This window comes from Zootermopsis nevadensis, unplaced genomic scaffold (assembly GCF_977971745.1).
Source record: "Zootermopsis nevadensis isolate Lab colony 2312 unplaced genomic scaffold, Znev_1.0 Znev_ptg000061l, whole genome shotgun sequence".
Taxonomy (NCBI): domain Eukaryota; kingdom Metazoa; phylum Arthropoda; class Insecta; order Blattodea; family Termopsidae; genus Zootermopsis; species Zootermopsis nevadensis.
In genome coordinates, this window is record NW_028259192.1 from 2,259,272 (window position 1) to 2,281,195 (window position 21,924).

At 38.7% G+C, this 21,924-nt stretch overlaps 2 protein-coding genes across 7 annotated transcripts in view; both read right to left on the reverse strand.

The window, feature by feature from the left end:
• The window catches only part of LOC110836447 (uncharacterized), a 40,758-nt gene extending 29,780 nt beyond the window's left edge, over positions 1 to 10,978 (reverse strand). Inside the window, exon 1 of one of the 3 annotated variants that reach the window (XM_087340795.1) lies at positions 10,520 to 10,978. In XM_087340795.1, the coding sequence (XP_087196921.1) occupies positions 10,520 to 10,648 (129 nt within the window). In that variant the 5' untranslated portion in view covers positions 10,649 to 10,978. The remainder of the gene's footprint in view (positions 1 to 10,519) is intronic. The other 2 variants (XM_087340794.1, XM_087340793.1) reach the window with 2 other exon arrangements.
• A 1,841-nt stretch (positions 10,979 to 12,819) lies between these two features.
• Positions 12,820 to 20,389, reverse strand: LOC110838111 (nudC domain-containing protein 3). 4 transcript variants are annotated; one of them, XM_087340790.1, is made up of 9 exons: positions 20,233 to 20,389; positions 19,273 to 19,376; positions 18,310 to 18,459; positions 16,694 to 16,834; positions 15,773 to 15,901; positions 15,430 to 15,532; positions 14,710 to 14,895; positions 13,562 to 13,750; positions 12,820 to 13,469 (listed from the first exon to the last, which is right to left on the reverse strand). In XM_087340790.1, exons 2-9 carry the CDS (start codon positions 19,284 to 19,286, stop codon positions 13,335 to 13,337), a joined length of 1,047 nt encoding a protein of 348 aa, XP_087196916.1. In that variant the 5' UTR covers positions 19,287 to 19,376; positions 20,233 to 20,389; the 3' UTR covers positions 12,820 to 13,334. The 4 variants fall into 4 exon arrangements, with proteins under 4 accessions (XP_087196916.1, XP_087196914.1, XP_087196917.1 ...); XM_087340788.1 differs by having other exon boundaries at positions 15,430 to 15,535; XM_087340791.1 differs by lacking the exon at positions 18,310 to 18,459 and having other exon boundaries at positions 15,430 to 15,535.
• Between the last annotated feature and the right edge of the window lie 1,535 nt (positions 20,390 to 21,924).

Sequence of the window (21,924 nt, forward strand, 5' to 3'; positions counted from 1 at the left end):
TTCATACTCTGATGACGGAGGCAGTATGACCTCCGAAACGTTGGTAAACATCGACCAGACTACACAGCGCAATAACCCAGAAGACAGAAATCTTCATACTCTGATGACGGAGGCAGTATGACCTCTGAAACGTTGGTAAACATCGACCAGACTACACAGCGCAATAACCCAAAAGACAGGAATCTTCTTACTCACCGCTGTGAAAACCTCAAATCCTTCTTGTATGGTCTTTAAACTCTGGGGAATACACCAAGAACCTCAAGATCTCATCTGCCTCACATTTCGTTGAATCTTATTGATAATTCGTTTTAAAAGAGCAAAATTTCTTATGACACATTTCGGATGTGCCCATCCTTCGATTCGTTCGATGAAAACTTTCCCTTCGTAAGTCGAAAAAGGAAATCGACGATGTAAGAACTTCTGACTGGTGTCAGATTCTCAGAAAAATCATCCAGCATTATTTCTCGCGTAAGTCAGACAATACGACAATAAAAATAACAACAGAACTTCTCAGTTGTTACCTTTTTAACCTTGCGAAGAAAGGCTAACTCACAACGCCGTGCCTGTTAGGCAACCAATATGACACATCTGCTAATCGGATAATCTAACAACGTAGGCGTTCCAATGCGCACTCACGTTCATCAGACGTTGAGTAAAAACATCACACAATGAAAACACATCGATATCAGAAATATTTATAGAATTTCATCATCAGGCTTGTAAAACGACATGTCACATGCCGAGGAAAAATATAAATTGTTTAAAAGTTACTAACCTCAAACACACGAGTTGCTAACCGTGTGGTTAGGAAGTTACAATGATCGTTCAAGGCGTTCATGTCAGTAACTGCATAACAATCTCCTGACTGCTATTTCATTTTTAAGTGGCCGTGATTACAGAACGAATTCAAATTGTTACACAAGCAACGTTCTTGTCATGACTTCGCAACTCAAGTAAATTCGCGGCTTTGCGCACGGAGCAAGTTTATCGGATGCCAAGCATTACTCGAAAAGTTATTTATCCCGTGGTTCATCACAGCTGAATTTTAGCCGCTTCATTCTGTTTTAACTCGTGGGTTGGACTTTCAGGTTTGTTCCATCCACCTAAGTCTTGATCTCTGCGTCTCATTCTGGGCAAACTCCTTTAGCTCGTAAACCAGGCGTCACCTGAAAAAATCCATCCGGAGGACATACGGTGACTAGAGCAGTTCGCTGGGGTATCTCGAGACTTCCACATAAAAGGTAAAGATGAAATCTGGTGTGCGCGCAAACACGGAACCCGAAAGTCTCCTTCGCAAAAATCAAGAAGGCGGTGTTCCGTAGGAGCTAATGTATCAGTTCCCCTGGCGAATACGTAAAGAAATACAGGGTGTTTGTATTTTCCCTTGTTCTTTTGGACGTATGTGTAGGAAGAATCAATACCACTGCAATACGCCCTCGAAAGTTGCGTAATTAACACTTTGAAAATCAGTCTGCAAAATTGGGGTGACACGCATTGGGAAGATGTTTGTAGCAAATTTCGTGAAAATCTGTCATTTGGTTAAGGCGTAGTGCATGATACCAAAACATTTTATATCCTGTGAGAAATTCTTCTGTCTCCATTCCATGCCGTCCAATCTGGTGGATATTATAAGACCATAATATAATCTTTAAAGTGAAAAAGATTTACCTCTGTTCCGTTGCTAGATAACCATACGCGGTTTAATGCATAAAGCGATCTACTTAGTACTTTCGAGCCCTATCGCTATGCGGCGCCTCGATCAGCCCATATATTCGTGTGAAGCAGCCTATTAAAGATGTCGGTATTTCTGACAGGGCGGCCACTACACTAAAAAATAATTCGAAGACAACAATAACGTCTTACGTAAGTCTGAGACAGCTCCAGGGTAATCAGTCATCACACGTCCCACATGCGTCAAACAATGCCATTTCCGGTTCTGAAAGCAGCTGTATATGAAGGTATGCAAAAATATTACACCCAAAATGACACTCCCCTTGCATAATAATTCTGTTAGTCAGAAGGCTTCAAAAACGTAACACGGATTGGTCTGTCCCAGTGTTTAAAGCTAGTGTACGGTTCCATTTGGCTTTTTTCCCCCGCTCTGGGGCCCCAATTGTCACTGTCTCACCTGTTTTAATAATTAGTAACTCTTAATTTCGTATTTACGTGTTTTGTTTCATTCTCACTGTAACCAACGTTAACCAGTTGATCTTAGTAACGGTGAAGAGTTGGGTTTTCTTCGCGGTACGGACTGAAATCTTAAATACGTAATATTTAGACGAGCTTTGACTTCAAAAGGTTAACCAGTTGATCTTTGTAATGGTGAAGAGTTGGGTTTTCTTTGCGGTACGGACTGAATTCTTAAATATTATTTACACACGCTTCGGCTTCAGAAGTTGCTCTCCTGCCTTCGCCAGGTAAAACCACGGATCCTAACCAGTTTGATCCATTTATTTAAAATTCAACGTATTTAAAGACGATGCAAGTATCTCGTAGTATGGTGTATGGTGACAGGATGATTATACATGGAAATAATACATAAGGAAGTGGCCGTGGCCTAATATAATGTATTATTCTGGAATTTTCCGTGAGGTACTGAGGAACGCCATTAACCTCAGTCAGGAAAGTTGACTTCGGGGGCTGAGCCCCAAGTTCTGCTTCTTCATGATTAGTATCAATTATTATATTCGAAATCTTTAATTTATACAAAAATCAAATCGACTCTCTTCGCCTTAATAATAGTCCTATATGGAATGTGCTATTTTTTGGTAACATCTGAAGATAAAGACAATACACAAACGAGAAATTGGCTTTCGAGACACAATTTTTTTTTTTGATCAATTTTCATTCGTTACTATTTGGGTCATCGCTGTTTGCGGTTTCATATTCCGAGCAAAATGAACCAGTTTCAGTTAACCACGTTTATTGAACGTACACACAAAGAAAATGACGCTTTCACGAAAGACAGTCGTGCAACCGGAACTGAGCGCTACAAGGGAGGGTACGGGGTGTGTGAGAACTAAACTACTGTTGCTTTACAAACGATGGGAATTGTGTCACACGAAATAATAGGAATATTTGAGAAAACCTAACTCTCATGAGAAACGCTCCATTTCACCTCATAGTTACAATGCGTGTTTATCTGACAAGAGAACGTCGTGGTTTGTTCTTATAAACAGACAACGCAGAAGACTACAAATGGGATTTTATAACTCCATTTCCTGACATCGGAGTTCACGTACTTGCAGAACTGCGTAGATCAGATAACTGACCCCAAGGACGTTACAGAATGGCAAATCCTGAGATTAAATATCCCGTCTCCAATTTTAATATCCCTACATCGAAGTTGCAACAACTTTCTCTTATTGTGTAAGTTAAAACAATACGCGAAAGAATTTCCAGCCCTGTTTCTCCAAAGAAAAGAAAATATTACGAACTGATTATCTGTCACCGAAATATCTCAGCACATGAGACTCTGTGTAACAGTAATGCCGTTAGCTGCCAGCCTTGTTTCAATTTACGACATGGCCGATTTAAACATGATAATAGTGCGAATTATAAGGACATCTGGCGTACGGCCCTGAAAATGTTTACGAGAATAACGAGGTACAACCCAGTGGAAAAGATTCCTTTCTTAGAAGCTAACAGTTTCTCAGCTAATCTGTGAACTATCTGTCTTCAAAATAAACTTATCGAGGGTTCGTTACAGCTTTCACAATATTTTAACATTGTCCTCTATTCTGAGTCAGACGAATCCTGCCCGATACACACCTCAGTTCCTTGAGATCGACTTTTAGTCTACTTTCCTTTGTTAAAAAAGTAGACTTCTGATTTTACGTGTCCTGTGTGCCGCAGATCCAACTTTTGAACCACGTGACCATTTTAAAGTTACCTGGTATGTCACTGGAGATCAACCCAAACACGAATTCCTCAATTTCCTACGCTCAATGCAAATTAGAACTCGCGATGTACGAGCGACACTTATTAATGCAAAAATGTTCTTTGGCTCCTGGTCTAATATCGATAACTAACGAACCACTGGAGACCTACATTTAAATCTCAGTATGGAGACCATAAACATACAAATTACGCATAAACATTCCTTTGAAAGTTAAGAATTACAAACATGGCGACGGTGCAAATATTTCAGCTTATATCTGACGCTTTGAAGGATTTATTTCAACCAGCCTAATAAAAAAGAATCGATTAAAGAACAAAAGACGTCTTCGAGAAGTCGAGAATCGATCATTTAATCGAGATATTATCGCTTTTTATGCAACCCGAACGTTCATTACCGTGTTAATAACAGGTCTCTACGTGTCATTTGAGTTTTCTCCCAACAAATTAACATAATCGGCCTAAACCATATTCAAGCTGATATAATTGAAGGTACAAAACTGTAACATCACTTGTTATTTTCCAAAGGTGTGAAATTATTTTCGTACATTCGTATTTTAACTTTCTTTTATTTATTATAATTTACAATGTTACTTACTGTATCAATATTCATATTAAAGTACATTGGATTCCGGTTATTTGGAACGCATCGGGACTAGAACACTTTAACCCAATTATGAGAAGTTCGACGTAAAGAGTACAAAAGGTCCCTGTGACTTTCTCATGAGAAACGTAATCCTAATGCATCAAATACTTCACATGAAATCTCTTAGTGTCGACGTGTTATTTCGGACCACAGTGTGAAGACGGGCACCGTCGTGTTGTGCCGCGATTACCGGTGTTACCCTAAAGTGGGTATGTGACGTCATCACCGGGTGAGGGACCGCTCAGCGCGCGGCCGCCATGTTAAATGCTTGCAAAATCCACCACATGACGCCTGAACACGAAGAATGTAATGGTTGCGTTTGAATACTCGAATTCCACGCCAAGTTAGTTCGACTCTGGCCGATTGTATAATTCTACTTTGTCATCCATGATGCATCTTGTTCTGAACAGGGCCCAGTGGACAAACGAACCTTAGAATTCCATTAGAAGCTCCTCATTTCTTGGCGGAACTCCCGTCACCATTTCAATTTCGTACGAAAATCGATCAGTGAATTGTATCGATATATCGTTTTAGATAGCCCGTCCACTCACCTTCCCCCCCCCCCCACTTTAAATGCCAAAACGTTGTCAAATTTACCTAATTTCGAAGCAGTAGTGTTGTAAGGAAGTCAGACTTTATTGTAAAGGACAGAAATCGGGTTTATTTAGAATACGTCTAATGCAGTGGTTTTCAACCTTGGGTACGCGTACCCCCGGTGGTACGCGAAGACACCTTCGGGGGTACGTGAAATTAAAAAATATTATTTTATGATAAACACTGAATAATCATTAATGTAATTTATTTAATTTATTTTAGATGTAGATTATATACTATGTATAATTTGAATTATACACCAACAATTTTAGGGGTACAAATTTGAAGAGAAATTATATCTGGGGGTACGCGAAGACATCTTAGGGGGTACGTGAAATTTAAAAAAAATATATTATTTTATTTTATGATAAACACTGAATAATCAGTAATGTAATTTATTTAATTTATTTTAGGTGTAGATTATATACTATGTATAACTTGAATTATACACCAACAACTTTGGGGGTACAAAGTTGAAGAGAAATTATATCTGGGGGTACGCGAACAAAAAAGGTTGAACACCACTGGTCTAATGCATAGTGCGATAATTTTAAGCATCAAAAAAAAACACTACACGTGAGGAAAAATTCCTAACATTTGTGAGAGAATCAATTAGATCTGCAGTAACTGAAGAATTTTCTAAGTAACTGAGTTCATCTCTATCCAGTTCCAATTCGCTGACTCCGAGATGTTTGTCGTGGCCTACGTCACTAAGCTGAGGTCCGGTTTTCCACCCGTGGAATTCTTCGTGAATCACGTAGCCTGTGCGGTCGCCGAAGGACAAATTCCAATTCTTCCTACTAGAAAAACAGATCGGAAATAAATTCATTTCCAATCGCCACGATTTTATTTCACAATGTTCCAACATCTATACTTCTGTGACGTAGATAAGTGATGTCATCGGGCATCGAACCCCAGTCGTCAGTCACTATACTGACTGAACTACCCCAGCTCCCTATCAGAAATATACTATTTTTTTATTTATTTAGTGTTCTGTCTGACGACAGGTCCATATGAACAGGATCCTTCCATCCTTTTCTCGGACTGGGACCTGTTCATATACGTTCTTGGTAGATGATCCAGAAGTGGTTTGCCATTGCCTTCTTCTGTGTGTGAATGGAGTAATTGTTGGGATGCCACGGAGGAAAACTCCATGTTGCTTAGACAACGGCCTTGCCCAACACAAGTTATAAATTCGGGCACCGCCGGGAATCGAACCCGAGACCCTAGGATTACAAGGCCAGCGTTCTAACCGCTAGACCACCGTGGCTATTAAATATACTATATAAATAAATTATTCGTTAAGAAACTAGTAGTTGCTCAGCTGGTTGAAGCTCTTATATCGTGTTCTGGAGTGGCCACTACACAATTTAGATTAAACTGGTCCAGGATAGTGTCCAGACGCAGGCTTTTGTTAACACTGTGATGAACCTGCTCAGCTGAGGGACTGTCGAGGCCAGTCAAGGTCTTCGCGTCCAAGTCTGAGCGAAGGTCGCGGGAACCTTACGACGCCTGACCTAAAAATAATGCTGACGAAAATTTGCTTACACATTGTAGCGAGACAGACGAATGACCTTGAGCGCTGATTAATTTGTTGAGAATTGCTATCTGCCAGACCAGAACAACGCCGTCAACGAAACCAGGTGACTTTTATCCGCTGCAAATCGACAGAAAAACAAAAGTTGGCCACGTCTGTCTAAAAATCTCGTTGCTTAGCCTAAAATTTATATTAATTAGTTCGGATACCGACATGTGTGAGGGGGTGACGTCTTCAGGAAGGTTAATTTGGCACGGGTCCATGAACTGACGGCAAGAAACAGTGCGGGGAATCCACCGATTCAATCAAGCAAGAAAATTTATCTTCGTCTTGAAGTGAGGTTAGAAACGAAAAGGTTTAACCGTGCGAACAGATATAAATTCTACATCAAAAGCACAGCATACTTAGACATAACATATTTATACGTATTCAAAATGGTCCCCCATAATTTTTCGTCAGCTGTTCTCAACCCCCGGGATCAGTCTGTATCACTGAACTACCACTTTTACTCAAAATAATCACAGCCTAGATATTTTTACGTGCTAAATGGGGATACCTTTATCTTTAACTTTATTGGAAGTCCATATTCTGGGATCTTGATAAACATTTTAATTGCACTGAATGAAAAACAGTCATGTAAAAAAGCTACAATTTCCGTCTGGAACCATTAAATACTTTCTTACCATTTATGTCAGATAAATCAGATAAACGTTAAACTTCCTGAATGGAATTTTTGACGTGTCTTGATTTAATGTTGCAGTAAGCGGATGCTAGATCGATCCGTGACCTATTTTGTTTATTTAAGTAGGCTTTTAGAAGCTCAGAATTTTCAGGGCGAACGTTCAAATGCATTCGAATTGTTACGCAGTCCCGCCCGGTCTATTAAAGTCGCTTGTGTCGGTCTTGTTTCAAGCGCTTCATATGGAAACACAGAGCTGTGCATTAACGGACTATGAACCTGTTACTGTTTCCACAGCCTTTGTAGAAACAAATGAAGTTGATAATAAATAGGGTTAGAGTCCTTGCTAGCAAGTATAACCAAGTGTAACCAGTTGGAACATTTGCTATACTGCAACAAAGGGTCGTGTGTTCAAGTAATGAGTACAGCGGTTGTACGTGACTGCGTAGAAGAAAGGTATTTGGAAGGTCAGTCTGTATAACGTTTGCCCACCCTCGTCGAATGGCTTGTAACACACGGCCTTCGTGTGAATGAGAGGAAAATTCAGGATGAGCAACTGAACGAAATAATATTTGTTGTTGCGTTTACGTAATAAAGTAACGCTACCAAGGACATTTATTGTCAGAAGAACCTAGCAGAATAAACACAGATGTTTTCGTCAGTACATCTGCGATCATGGGAAGTATAGTTCTGCAGAGTTTAAATATGTTTTTTTTTATTGTGGAATTTTCGAGAGCTTTCAGAAGCAAATGAATTTCACAGAAAAATGTTAGGCGGTTATTTTAAACTTTATCACCTGACTGAAATAATCTTCGATAGAATATTTTTATCATGTTTCGGTAACATTTGGATATAATTGTTCACTGTCGCGGGGCAACAAGTAGAAATTCATGAAACGTATTCTTTAAGTTCGACATTGCATGGACACAAGCGGTAAGTTTCGCGATGCTGCCATCTGCTACAACAGAAATGGCCCGCGGTGTCGATGGAAGGGGCCCTAGAGTCGGTCAGGACGCCGTTGTAAAGAGAAAACACGTGTTCTTGACACGAATCGAACCCTGGGGTGTTCAGACCGCGTTCAGCTACGCTAACAGCTCCTTGTTTGACAGCAAGTGGCCATGAAACCCATGTATAATAATAATAATAATAATAATAATAATTCAAATAATTTAATTTATTACTTTATTATAATATAATAGAAGGGCGTCTAATTCGGGGAGTTTTATAAAAAGTTGCACAAAGAGAGAAACGGAAATTACAGCAATTAAATAATAAAAATGTTGTCTAATACGCGGTATAATTAACAATTACGATTTCGTAATACAGACAAAAAAAACACTGTCTCACCCAAATCACGTACAGCAGCGTTCAGGATTTGGGGAATCAATAATTATTTACAAGAAAAAAATACTATTATCCGGCTGTGATTGGCTTCAACTCTTTTAATCATTTATCAACATAATTTCCGAGTCAACACGATCTGGTGCGCCAACTTACGACTGCGCAGACGGTAGGGTCCAGAAGTAGTTTTACTGGACAAGCCTTAGAATAACTATAAACTGACTATTCACTGATAAGCACAGATGTATTCTGTAGCATAATAAAAAACGTTCAAAGCCGTGAAGGCCACACAAAATTGTTGGAATAATCAGTTCACCAATTGACAAAGCGGTAGCAACCAACCTCTTCACTGGCACTAATTCTTATGGCGGAGGCAGGCAGCCCCAAATCACGCGTCCTTTGCTGATGCACGTACGCATGCGCGGTCTTACCAAGTGCCCCCTTAGAAGCAGCATGTGATTTGATTACGACGAAGTTCATAATAAATGGACCAAGAAAACTGTAATTTACTGTAGATCCACAAAATCAAATCTGGTAAACTAGTTCCTTTTAAACAGAATTCTAGATGTGAGAGATGCCATTCAATTCAGTAGGCTATTATATTAAAAATTGCTTCAGAATGTGCGTTGGAGCAGAGATATAAGGTATTTGGTGCATACGATTAAAGACAACGGAAGCATGATGATTTTGATAAAGAAATCAAACATTATTTCATTCATCACGAAAGCGTGAAGTTTTAAATTATATAAATTTAGGTTAACCAGTACAAGCAAATACCATAAATGACTGTCATTACAGAAATCAAAACCTGCGCCAACCTTAAAATATCGCACAAGTCCATGCCAACTCGAAAAGCTTTCGCCAGGATTCATGCATGATAAGAAAAAGAAAGCTAAACTCCTCCGTTTGCTATAAATTTCACATTCGTTTCACATCACAATTATTTGACCGTGCACTGAAATTTTATTGTCAAACTCACTTTTAAAATAACTTTCATGCGCCGATAGTCACTGCACACAGGATGTTTAAAAGACCCTTAAGTTATTTCAGAGAGCATCTGAAATAGTAAAAGTTCTAAAGTATGGTTTTTAAATGTGAGCTAACTCTACGTAGAGGACCTGTCCTTCAAAAGCTAACAATAGCTCTCAACTATCACTCTCTTAGGTCCTAAAATTCTTCTCGGAATCCTGTTCCCAGTCTCTTTCGCGAGCACTTAATTTTCAGTTATTGTAAACGACAAAGTTTCATCACGACAATATAAAACAACAAGTAGGTATATTTACACATCCAGTCTTTCAGTTTTGATAATTATTTAATTTAATCAACTCTCAAATTATCGATAATGGTATTCTGGGTTGTGTGCAAGTCATTATTAACGTTTCTGAGGAACATACTGCCTCCATCCTTAGCCCTGACACCTACCTACAATGCGTCACGACTCGGAACACCAACAGCGACAACTTCGCGCGGTAAGATCTCGCAACAAAAACGCTCTTAACGTACGTATGCATGAACGCAATGTTGATGTGTTCCTTTTTCCCAAATATTTGAACTAAATAGGGCCTTAGGTCTCACCAGGAACGGGAATATTGCTTATAGATGACAGGAAAATCAGCATAGGCAAACGATGGAGTAAAACGGGCGTAGAACTACATTACCGACAAAATGGCGATGAAGAGTTTTTCGAAAACAAGGACATGTGACAGAGTTACAATAATAGACTTTGCCACATGTACGTATATAAACGTATAACCAGCACCTGGTCTAATTCGTAAATTAAGGGAGTAAAGTAGATAGATTACATGAATGCAACAATTAAACTCACCTGGTGAATCTGTGCCCGTTTGACTTCGATGTACATCCAGTTATCCGTTGAAAAGGCGATGGCTAGCAGTGCAACAGCCACGATGGCTGTTATTGTCGCCAGAGACAAGGTGACCGCCGAACAAGGCATCGTTTCTCAGTTGAAGAAGAACAACAAAATGTTTACGTTTCACTATGACAAAAACTTAGGGGGGGGGGATAATTCTTGCGACTAATACTTTCGACCACGACAAAAATACAATAAATCCACTCTTCAAACACAAACACTCACACACACACTTGAAATTTTATAAAATAAATTACAGTTCATACGCCTCGCTGTCTTGACACAACCAAACACTTCACTGCATCTTCACTGACTGAAGAAATGTTACTCGCTGCTGGCTCGTACCTGCCACATTTCCAGTTCTACCTGGCTGAATTCCTTTCCAGTCGCCACGGCCGCTAGAGGCCGCAGCAGGGTGGACGAGTTCCCTATAGGGCGACACGAACTTCACGACTGCGCCCAACGAGAGGTTCACTAAGCCTTCAACTTGCTTACCCTGGGTTTGAGTTCTACCCAAGGTCCAACATATCCCCCCCCCCCCCCCGGTAATATTTCTGGAAACCAATAGTCAATTTTCGTTATGTTTGACAGTTCTTATTCAGAAATGACAAATTACGATATCATGCTGGAACACGAATACTAATGACCTTGAAAGTGGGCAGGTATTCGTAGCGACAGGCAGGACGTATTTCATTCTAGAAATGCTCAAATACAAAACACGTTTCACTACATTTTTAGAGCAGAACAGACCCAGTTTGCATTCCTGTTGTTCAGACAAGGGGAAATCTGTTGGTATGCCATAAATTGAAACAAAGAAATATTTGATACAAACTTCCTTGAAAGTACAAGCAGAATGAGGAAACAAAACCTTTATCCAGAGTTATTCTCGGGAAGTTGGCAGTGCGCTCAACCATTCAATAAATTAGCCGCCTCCCATGGAATGCTAAGGTTTATTATCGCGATCACAACAACACCATTTCCGATACAGACGCCAATCCACGCCGTCCAATTCCGTTTTATCAAAATTCGTTTTAATATTATTCTCCCATCAACGTCTAGGTCTCCTCCCTTCAAGCTTTCAACCAATAATATGCACGCATTTCTCATCTCCCCTATGAGGGCGACAAGTCCGCACACCTCACCTTTCTTTATTTGATCTTGGTAATAACATCTAGCGAAGAGTACAGATTATGAAGCTTCTCATTGTATAATTTTATCTATTTTAACCCTTTCTAGGTCCAAACATTCTCAAACATTCTCAATCTGTGTTCTTCCTTCAACGTGAGAAACTAAGTTTCGTCAAAATCAGCTGAAATTTCAAAACTTATACATAAATTGGCCTCTCCGTTTCGTAACGCAGCTAATAAAAATTAAACAACGTTAAATGAGGCACGACCAATATGTCCAAACGGCGTTACACTGTCATTGTCGATACTAGTAAAATAATCGATTAATGTACTCATCAACTTTAGGTCGTGCCATACCTGTGTATCCGCGAGCCGCCCCTCATAACAGCCACAGGTGAAATGGCAGGGGAGCGACGCGAGAATTCCTGAAGGGTCACATGACCAACCGAAGAGCCAATCAGAGACCTTCGCTCACTGTTAGGGGGAAAGCGGAACATTTAAAGGTGTGGTTTCATAGACTGTGCCCGAGAGTTTGTCTCCACCACATCAAGTCCCACTTTCTTCCATACACTACGTCAGGACGACAAAATTAGTCTGATGACAAGAGACAGCGAAGTGTGGAATTAGAGTTGTGGCTTATTTTTAGGTACAAACCCAGAATTGAAGACGTATTAAAAAAGTTCTGGCGCCATTTTAGGATTCATATGGCGATTATCACACGTTTCCCGTTTTAATAAGGCGATTTACAGGAACGCGATTGCCGCGTATAACGAGAGTCACTTACACAGAGTGAGGTAATCTCATGTACAATCCACAACAAAAGTTCATCCCTGTAGGGACGGTAGCAGAACGAAGCTGATCGTACGCATGTACCATCTAGCGATCAGGATGAGTACTAATTGATGTTGACGCCGTTGTATCGATTGAGTCAGCGGGGTGAGACAAAGCGTGTATGACCTAATTTAAGATTCGTCAAAGTAGATTGTTCTTAAATTATTGTGTTCTTCAAAATCTTTATTTTTATTCATGACTATCCTATTTCGTGGGTTGTGGTTTTCTGCGTCGTGATGCCGCGGATTTATGTAGATTATTTCCAGTGTTACACACTCAAACACAAAAAGTAGCAGATATAGTTAAAAATATTTTTATAATTTTTATTTATTCACAAAAAATTACACTCTGCAAAGATAACACTTCAATTGTAAAGGGTTTTGACGACAGTAGTTTACACTTCAAATTATTCATTGTCAGGACCTTCTCCGTCGTCTGTTCTTTAAAACCATGACGTTTCGGAGGCTGGTTCTGTCTCAGTCTTCGGTGAGAGGTACCTAATCTGTTGGGTCTCTTAGATAGAGCTAGTCTCACCTGAAGACAGAACAAGAAACAGACTCCGAAACGTCGTGGTTTTAAAGAACAGATGGTGGAAAAAGTCCTGACAATGAATAATTTTAAAGATAATACTGTATTACCAATAATCCACAAACATAATACTTAAAAATTTGTCTCCGCCTCTCTGACGGTGAATTTAAATTTATATCCAAAATACATGATAATACTTTGCATGAAAAGAATTAATAAAGAATTTGAAGATTAACAGAAGATTGAACAACTCTTCAAGATGATCTTCCTTCTTCTCCAAAAATTCACTCTGAGTCAGAGGAATCTTCTGGAATCGCCGGGGAACTGTTTCCAACGTTTACCAGCGACGGATCAAACTCTGTGCCCAAAAATGGTGAACCTTCCACATTCCACACTTCTTTCAGGAGTTTCTGCGTTTCCTATCGGCAAAGATTTTGAAGAACACTCATTAAACGATTCCAGTAATTTGCTTTGTCCACGTCTGTTCATGATTTAACAGTAAAAGGCTTACCATTTCGTCAGTCGTTGGCAGTCCTTGACGTTTGCGCTCCTGATTCCACATCAACTCCTGAATCTTCATCTGTTCATCCTGCCCTAGGTCCTCCATGGGTCTTGTAGCATCTATGTTCGAAAGGTCAATCTTTGGTTCTGATAAGAGCACAGCGTCCCACCACCTTTCTTTGGTTTTCTCAAAATGCACCTACGATTAAAACGACGACATATTATTACTTTTAAACTTTGCAAATGCATGGCACAACTGTTTATGGCAATAAACAAGCCACGAATGTGGTGACGGTGGTTTTTACTGCCGTGTCGACTTATAGAAAGACGCCAACATTTCATTAAAACCTGATTCCTCCGCCTTAACGTAGATGGGAACATTATGTTCCTTTGAAATATTGGTACAGTGCCACAGTCCTCAAGATGAAGACAGTAAGATCCTCTGAAATGCTGGATTCAGACTACAGGTCCACATGGTGTTACGTCCCAAGAGACAGACATCGACGCGTGAGAATATTCTCTGCGTGATATACCTCAGGACGTAGCTTGTTATTTCTAATATTTAAATTGAGGTGTACTCTTCAATATTATGGCCTCTGCCCACTTGGCAAGGGTGAATGGAGTCGCTTTCAATCCCTGTCCAATTTACTCCCAAAGATCAGTCGATGGAGGCGACGCTGGCGCAGGATCCAGAACTGCATTCATCCAAAGAGTTTTGACTTTACTCGACATGAGGATGAAGGCAAGTACAAAAATCCACAACGGATCCAGCTAGTCTCATTCAAGAAATCTGGTACGAAAGCCGTGCGACTTACAACCGGTCCACCAGATCAAAACATTTCTTAAAAAGTATTAATGCATTAAACTAATAAACTCCGAGGAGCAGAGTCCTTGAGAAACCACTCGGTTCGTCAAGAATTTCCCTGCGTCTTATGGAATCTTAACTTTTATTGCTGTTTTCACAAAAGTCCACTACTGGTTCTTACCCTGAGCCATATGAATCCAGTATGCACCCTCATATATCCAATTTAATATTCAATTTTAATATTATCCTACCGTCCTTGAATAGGCCTCTGAACCGAACTCTTCCCCTAGATTTTCGAGCTAAACTGTACATATAACAATAAATTAAAAGACTCATAAGAACGTGTCACTAACCTGAATATGTTTGCCAGGTTCGAGGCTCCACATGGAGTCGGCTTTGTTGGTTTGCCAGCAGAGTTCGCCGTCGACTAGGGTCTTCCACTCCTGAGGCTCGTCTCCTCTGATAGCCACACTCAAGTATGTGGCTGTTATGTTCACATGCACATCGCGAGCCTTGGTTATGTAAGCAGGCACTGGAATCTGGCAAATGTACGACGTCAAGAATAGGGAACCATGAAAATTATACAGAGCACTGCCGTCAATAACTCCGTTTCCACGGCAAAGTCAGCCGTCAGGTGACACTTGCCAAAGTGTCAAAATGTGGACGTTTCTACGGATCCTTATTCTTGATATGAACACAGTCAAACCCCAATAAAGCGACACGCTTTGTCGACTACAAATACTGACTGGTGGTACACATATTTTCTTTACGTTTGGGAATAATTTAATTTATTAGTGTACCGAAGTGCAAAATCAATTCATTGCAACTCCCACGCATAAAACTTGCTTATGTTAAGTTTCATTTTATTATTATCTTTTTATATCTTCTCTATTTCAATAAAGTTTTCTAAACAAAATTGTGTATGCATTTATTGTTTCCTGACGCATGGAAGAAAGACGCCCCTGAGAGAATCACTCAGACAAATTTGGGCAAAAACAAATAATAAATAAAGATACTGGAAAATATTTCAATTCTGAAGTAGCCATTAATAAAAGTGCGAAACTGATTTATACCTGGACGTCCAAATCAAGAATACTTTGTGTCCACCTGTAGTTGTCTCGAATTGCCCCATTGTAGCTCTCCCCTGCGCTCTGAGGGTTTTGTTCTTCAGGAACGCTGCTGGAAATAATGCACAAGCCATGAGAGTACGACCATGAAACTTAAAATAAATTACGTTGATATATCTTGACTTAATCGTAAATGAAGTCACTGAAACTTCTCTTTCTCCTATAAAAAAACACAAAACAGATGAACAGAACTGTTCATATCTTATGCCACAATACATCGACATTTGCTTTATGGATGTGTGTGACAAATATAAACAAAAGGAAATCCTTATTCATCACAATTACATACTTCTTGGTAACTTCATCCTCTGCTGCATCTGCGTTTTCTTGTGATGCATCTTTCTTTTCCAGCACCAGAGTTGATTCGGGTTCTGTATCATTCCCTTCAGCGGGTGCTTTGTCCCCATCACTCGACAATCTGAGCACACAGCGTGGATTGTAAATTAAGTAAACATAACTTTAAAACTTTAAAAAGGGACAAGCGCCATGCCAGGAATGCTGAAAGCATGGGGACATTGACAGACCTTTGCTAAAAGGTGAATTGTCTTCATTCTCCATATCTGGAGCAGACAGCATTGGTTAAGAGACTATTTTGCATTTCAGCATCAACTGTTGAGAATATGACACTATGTGTAACTAACTAGATGGCTTACCGAACCCGAAGGTTCATCACCGAATTAACCAAAGCCCTCCATCGGACCCTGTCCTGGGCTAACAAAATCCAATCTCCTTCAACTCCTATCTCCCATAGATCCCGCCTGACAAATTTACAGTCCTCCAACTATGCACGTCACTCACATATCAAATTTGGTGCAGAATTCATGTTCTCTTTATGCTTGATAAATCAAATACATAGAGTAACAAGTAACTAACTCCATGTAGCTGAGTCTGTCTTGAGACACTAATAAGAGATCAGCCAGTGAAGAAACTTCTCGTCTTTTAAAAAACCTGAAAGTGGTCTCATCCTTTCAGGTTTTTTGTCCAATTTTTATATGCTTTTTTAATTTTTTTAAAATAAACTAAACTAATTTAAAGTAAAGTAATGTAATGTACATTGAAGTTGTGAAGTAAAGTAAAATAAATTAAATGTCCAAATATGAGCTAATGGACTTGTCTTAACATCATCAGAGTAGTGTCTGTGACTGTGTCAATGCATCTTGTGAGCAAAAGGGGACATAGAAATCAGTCAACAATATATACTGATTTTTACCTTTTGTTAGAGTAATTTTCATGATCTTGTCTTGCCTGCTTTTCCCATTTCTTATACATTTTCTGCATACAATTTTGAGCCACTCCTGGTGGAAAGCCCATTTTATCTGCTTCATCATCCTGAATTTGATAAAAATCTGTACTGTAAGAGAAATTTTCCATGATTTATTAAACATGCTTCATGATGTTGAATCACATTTACAAATCTCCCTCTTATTGCAGATAAGCCATGACAATACAAAATACTGTGAGGTAAATCACAGTAACCCAGCTTTCTCTGTGCCTGAGCCTTTTATTCCTAAATAAAGACATTTGCCTGCTAAGCATGCATATGTTCCTAACCTACAGCAGTTCCTGATACATTTTGTTAACCCAGTAGAAACATAAAACCTGCAACATTATAATATTATCACCCTGTCTCCAAAGTCTATTATTTGCCTGCCTAATATACCAGTATTATGGAATATTGAGTTTCAAATAAAATTCTAATTTTGGTCTCATCTCAAACTTGCAACACCTCTTCATTAAATTCCTTATCAACACCAATTCATTACACTGAGATCAAATGAAAATCAGCACTGTATATACATTTACAATCTTTACTTTCACTTAAAACAAAATAAATAAAACTAAAGATAACTGGACTTCTCTAAAATGAATGGAGGAAATGCAGTGTGCAAAGTTCAATTTTCATCCTTTAATAAAACAGTTAAATGGACAGCTTTCACCAATCAACCTACAAAACAGGAATTTCAACAAAAATTACCCTTTCTTACACTCAACTTGGTACCTGACAAAACACATAAGCGTAATTTTTCATTTCAAAATCCCTTCACGACAATTCCACAACTACCAATGACAGAGCATACAGGTTAGGAAAGGAACAACACAGTTACGGAACGATGTCAGATAATGATACTGCATATACATATTACCATCTGTATAAGAAACCAAATACGGAGTCTAAAAACGGCAGTATATGCCCCTTTTCTCTAAGAATACCTAAAAAAATTTCATCGTATTTTGACAACCCCATGATACATTGATTGTAAACAACGAGATCTTCCGCACCAGCATTACCACACAAACAGATCAACATCAGTGAAACCTACATTTTAATTTACAAATTTCTTCACCTTAATCGGTTATATATGGAGTATTGCTTAGAATAATATAATGGGTCAAAAAGATTAATTGTTCATAATTATCTCCAATTATATCAATCATGCTTAATAGAGAATATATGCCAAGAACTGAGTTGGTGACACTTGTTACTAAAGTTGTTCAACCTGAGTACCAACTGTTGTGACTTAAAAATTACTGTGGTCATTTCAGAGATTATCATTGAATTAACAAAAGTTGGTCATGAAGATAGTCACTTGCGTCCGAAACAGCAGCAAAGTTTATGTATTTCTTTGACAAAATAAATTATTTATGTGACGATTTCAAATTCCTTCCAAAATAAAATGGGCCACAATCAAAAGATGAAGTGTCCCAAGGACCCAAATTTACATAGACTTTTTTTGTTCTTTTGTGCAGGAAGCACCCCATAAATAAATAGCGATGTGTGTGACAAATATAAACAAAAGGAAATCCTTATTCATCACAATTACATACTTCTTGGTAACTACATCCTCTGCTGCATCTGCGTTTTCTTGTGATGCATCTTTCTTTTCCAGCCCCAGAGTTGATTCGGGTTCTGTATCAACTTCTAAAGGAACTTCAATTTCCTGAACAGCGGGTGCTTTGTCCCGATCACTCGACAATCTGAGCACACAGCATGGATTGTAAATTAAGTAAACATAACTTTAAAACATTGCTTAAGGTTAGTGTCGTAATTTTGTCCTTAATTTCTGTAAATGCAATGATACCAACACTGAACAAAAGACACCAGCTAGGCGTTTCGTATCTCTGGTGTATGCGATTTGCTGTGGATCGATTTCACACCTATCGACAATTAGGTTTCCCAGAATGCTTTTCATACACATCTAATTAACTTCCGAACAAGAATAACTAAAAGACATGGACCAGGTAATAACAATCATGCCCCTTCAATCCTGAGGAACCAATTTAGAAGAATTCTTACCTGTACTTTCAAAACGATTTTAACCAGCAATTCTAGTCCCACAAACAAAAGTTACAGTGGAACCACGGTTCCGGAGAATTTGACGTAAATACGTCTCTGTATTTAAATTATATTTACGTCTCTGTAATGTAATGTAATGTAAAGTAAAGTAAAGTAATGTAATGTTATCTTCAATGTCATCCATCTTGTTACGAAAGCGGATTGTTGACGGCAGTAATGTAACACAACAATGCAGAGTAAACAGATGACGTTTCCTAAGTAACATAACAATGCACGCAAGCTGACCATTGTTGTCGGTCCATATTTACACATTGTTGATATGGATCTTACACATTTTTCTGTAACTTTTTCGTAACACTTTTTTGAGGAATGACCCTTCCATATAGACGTATTTACGTCAAAAAAGTTCCGCGAAATAGCCATGTATCTGTTTGACCACAATAAAATTTTAGATCTTCGACTAATTTTCATGAAATTGAATGTGATGATCATACCTCTTTGAATCCATCGTTTGTATTTCCTTCAAGGACTGCGATAGACAGGCACTTGTGAATATTCAGTAGTGGAAGAAATATTAATCACAGTTAAACAAACTGCCCTGAAATAATAAACAGTTAAAATTAAAAAAAGAAAATTGTCATGGTACCTCTGTTCGCTTCCTACATCGAAAAGACAATTCTTATCCATTACGAAGAGAACTTGGTTTGTAGTATTTAGGGAAACAGTAGTTTTTTTTTCTAACAAGGGAATGTCGAAACCTAACCTGAAATTTTCCTCGTCTACAGAGCCCATCTAGTAATAATTGTTCACAAAATTTCAGCTGCTAATACTCTGTACAAGGGTGCGAAAAAATTGCTCAAAATTCGAATGTACATTTAAGTCCTTAAGCACCGAGCTTTTTCAGTAGCATAGTATGAGGGACACCAGCTTAACCATGGGAGCCAACTATTGGGGTAATAAAGTCTAGAGAAGTTAATAAAAAGGAACCTCACCCTCTTCTCAAAAGTAAGAGACCTAAATGTCCACTGGCAACAAACAATTTAATCAAAATGGAGGACTGGAGGGCAGTATCAAAAATTTCTTAATAATTCTTATATAAGATAAGTACTTGGGTTATTCTGAAAGGTTTTTAACAGAACAAAACTATCTCGTCTACAACGCAATACTTTTACAAGCTATTCATAGCTGTTCTTTCCTATTGTTGACGTCAATACAACAATTCCGACGAAAACTATGACGTAACAATGTTTCTTCCATAAAGGAATTGTAACTTTGGTTTAGTTTTCTTAATTAATTTTGTAAATTTAATCTTTATTAACATTTTTGACGTATTTACTTCAAAAATTGAATTTGTTTTAGAAAGAAGACAAGCCTAATTCTCTTCCAAGAGTTCGCAAATGTAAATGAAAACCTGTAAATGTTATAAGCAATTATAATAAATAGGATGCACTAACCTCACTCTTTCTTCAATAGGAATTTCTAAGTAATTCACAGAAGATAAGTAAGTACTTTGGTTATTGTGAAAGACTTTTAAAAGCACAAAAATATCTCGTCTGCAACACACTTCTACCACAAGCGATTCACAGCTCAACTCTTTCCACAATGACGAAAGTGGATTGTTCACTCCAATATATACTAATGCGACAATGCCTAAGGAAACTATGACGTAACAATTGGTAAAGTAATGGAGTGCAATACGGTCTATACCGTCTATTATACTGCATGCATAAGCAATGAGAAATGACCCTTACGTCATGCTCAGTCAATATTGTTGCAGGTGTGGTTTATAAATTACAATACTTGTTATTACATTGTTGTTAATATAAAAGCTGAGTGTACAACAATGTAAACTGTCCATTGTCGTTCTATACACATTCTTTTCAGATAAAAATAAATATACAGGATGAGCCAAAAATACCCGGAATAGTTAAGAGATAACTCCACGAATAATCAAAGAATTCAAACCAAAACTTGTTTTATTTAACTAAAACAAGTGTTTATAAAACACGTTCAATATTTTTTTATTTAGTGTTCTGTCTGACGACAGGTCCATATGAACAGGATCCTTCCATCCTTTTCTCGGACTGGGACCTGTTCATATACGTTCTTGGCAGATGATCCAGAAGTGGTTTGCCATTGCCTTCTGTGTGTGAATGGAGTAATTGTTGGGATGCCACGGAGGAAAACTCCGTGTTGCCTAGACCACGGCCTTGCCCAACACAAGTTATAAATTCGGGCACCGCCGGGAATCGAACCCGAGACCCCCCAGGATTACAAGGCCAGCGTTCTAACCGCTAGACAACCTCATCTTATTATTATTTAGTGTTCTGTCTGACGACAGGTCCATATGAACAGGATCCTTCCATCCTTTTCTCGGACTGGGACCTGTTCATATACGTTCTTGGCAGATGATCCAGAAGTGGTTTGCCATTGCCTTCTTCTGTGTGTGAATGGAGTAATTGTTGGGATGCCACGGAGGAAAACTCCGTGTTGCCTAGACCACGGCCTTGCCCAACAGAAGTTATAAATTTGAGCACCACCGGGAATTGAACCCGGGACCCCAGGCTTACAAGGCCACCTTTAAATTTAATATAAGCATCACGACGTTTCGTGAAATTAATGACAATGCTCGATCTTCGACGTTTATTTCATCCCAGGATTTGTACAGCTGATCCACTGTAGAGTATCTTGAAGAGGAGATTTTGCTCCAGAATTGACCAAACTGCGAAGTCCATAGCGATCAGATCAGATGAGTGACGTCTTGGCCATCTTCGATATTGTTTTTGCCTTAAAACCTTTTTTAAACAAATTTACAGCCATTGTGTGGCCTTCTCTTTCCATATTAAAAGTCTAAATCAAATTAAAACATTTGTTTTCCGCAGAAAACATAAAAAACGGTTCTAATTTGAACTTACGGGTATTTTTGGCGCACCTGTATACTAATACAACAATGCCGACGAAAATTATGACGTAACAATGTTAATTTTTATGCCAGTATTGTTACAATAAACAACATTGTTACAGGCGTCGTTTATAAATTCCAATAATTTTCTTAGATTGTTGTACACTGACTATTGTTGTTCGATATTTATACATTGTTGGTAGTTGAAGAAAATACAAAGCGAATTACTTTATGTTATAATTTG

Bases quoted from the DNA above. Each gene is read 5' to 3' on its own strand.
- LOC110838111 (XM_087340788.1), bottom strand. The intron at 15,902-16,693 runs GTAAAAATCAGT...CTGTGTGCTCAG, and splicing joins GAAAATTACTCTAACAAAAG to ATTGTCGAGTGATGGGGACA. The intron at 13,470-13,561 runs GTAAGCCTTTTA...CTTTGCCGATAG, and splicing joins TGCCAACGACTGACGAAATG to GAAACGCAGAAACTCCTGAA.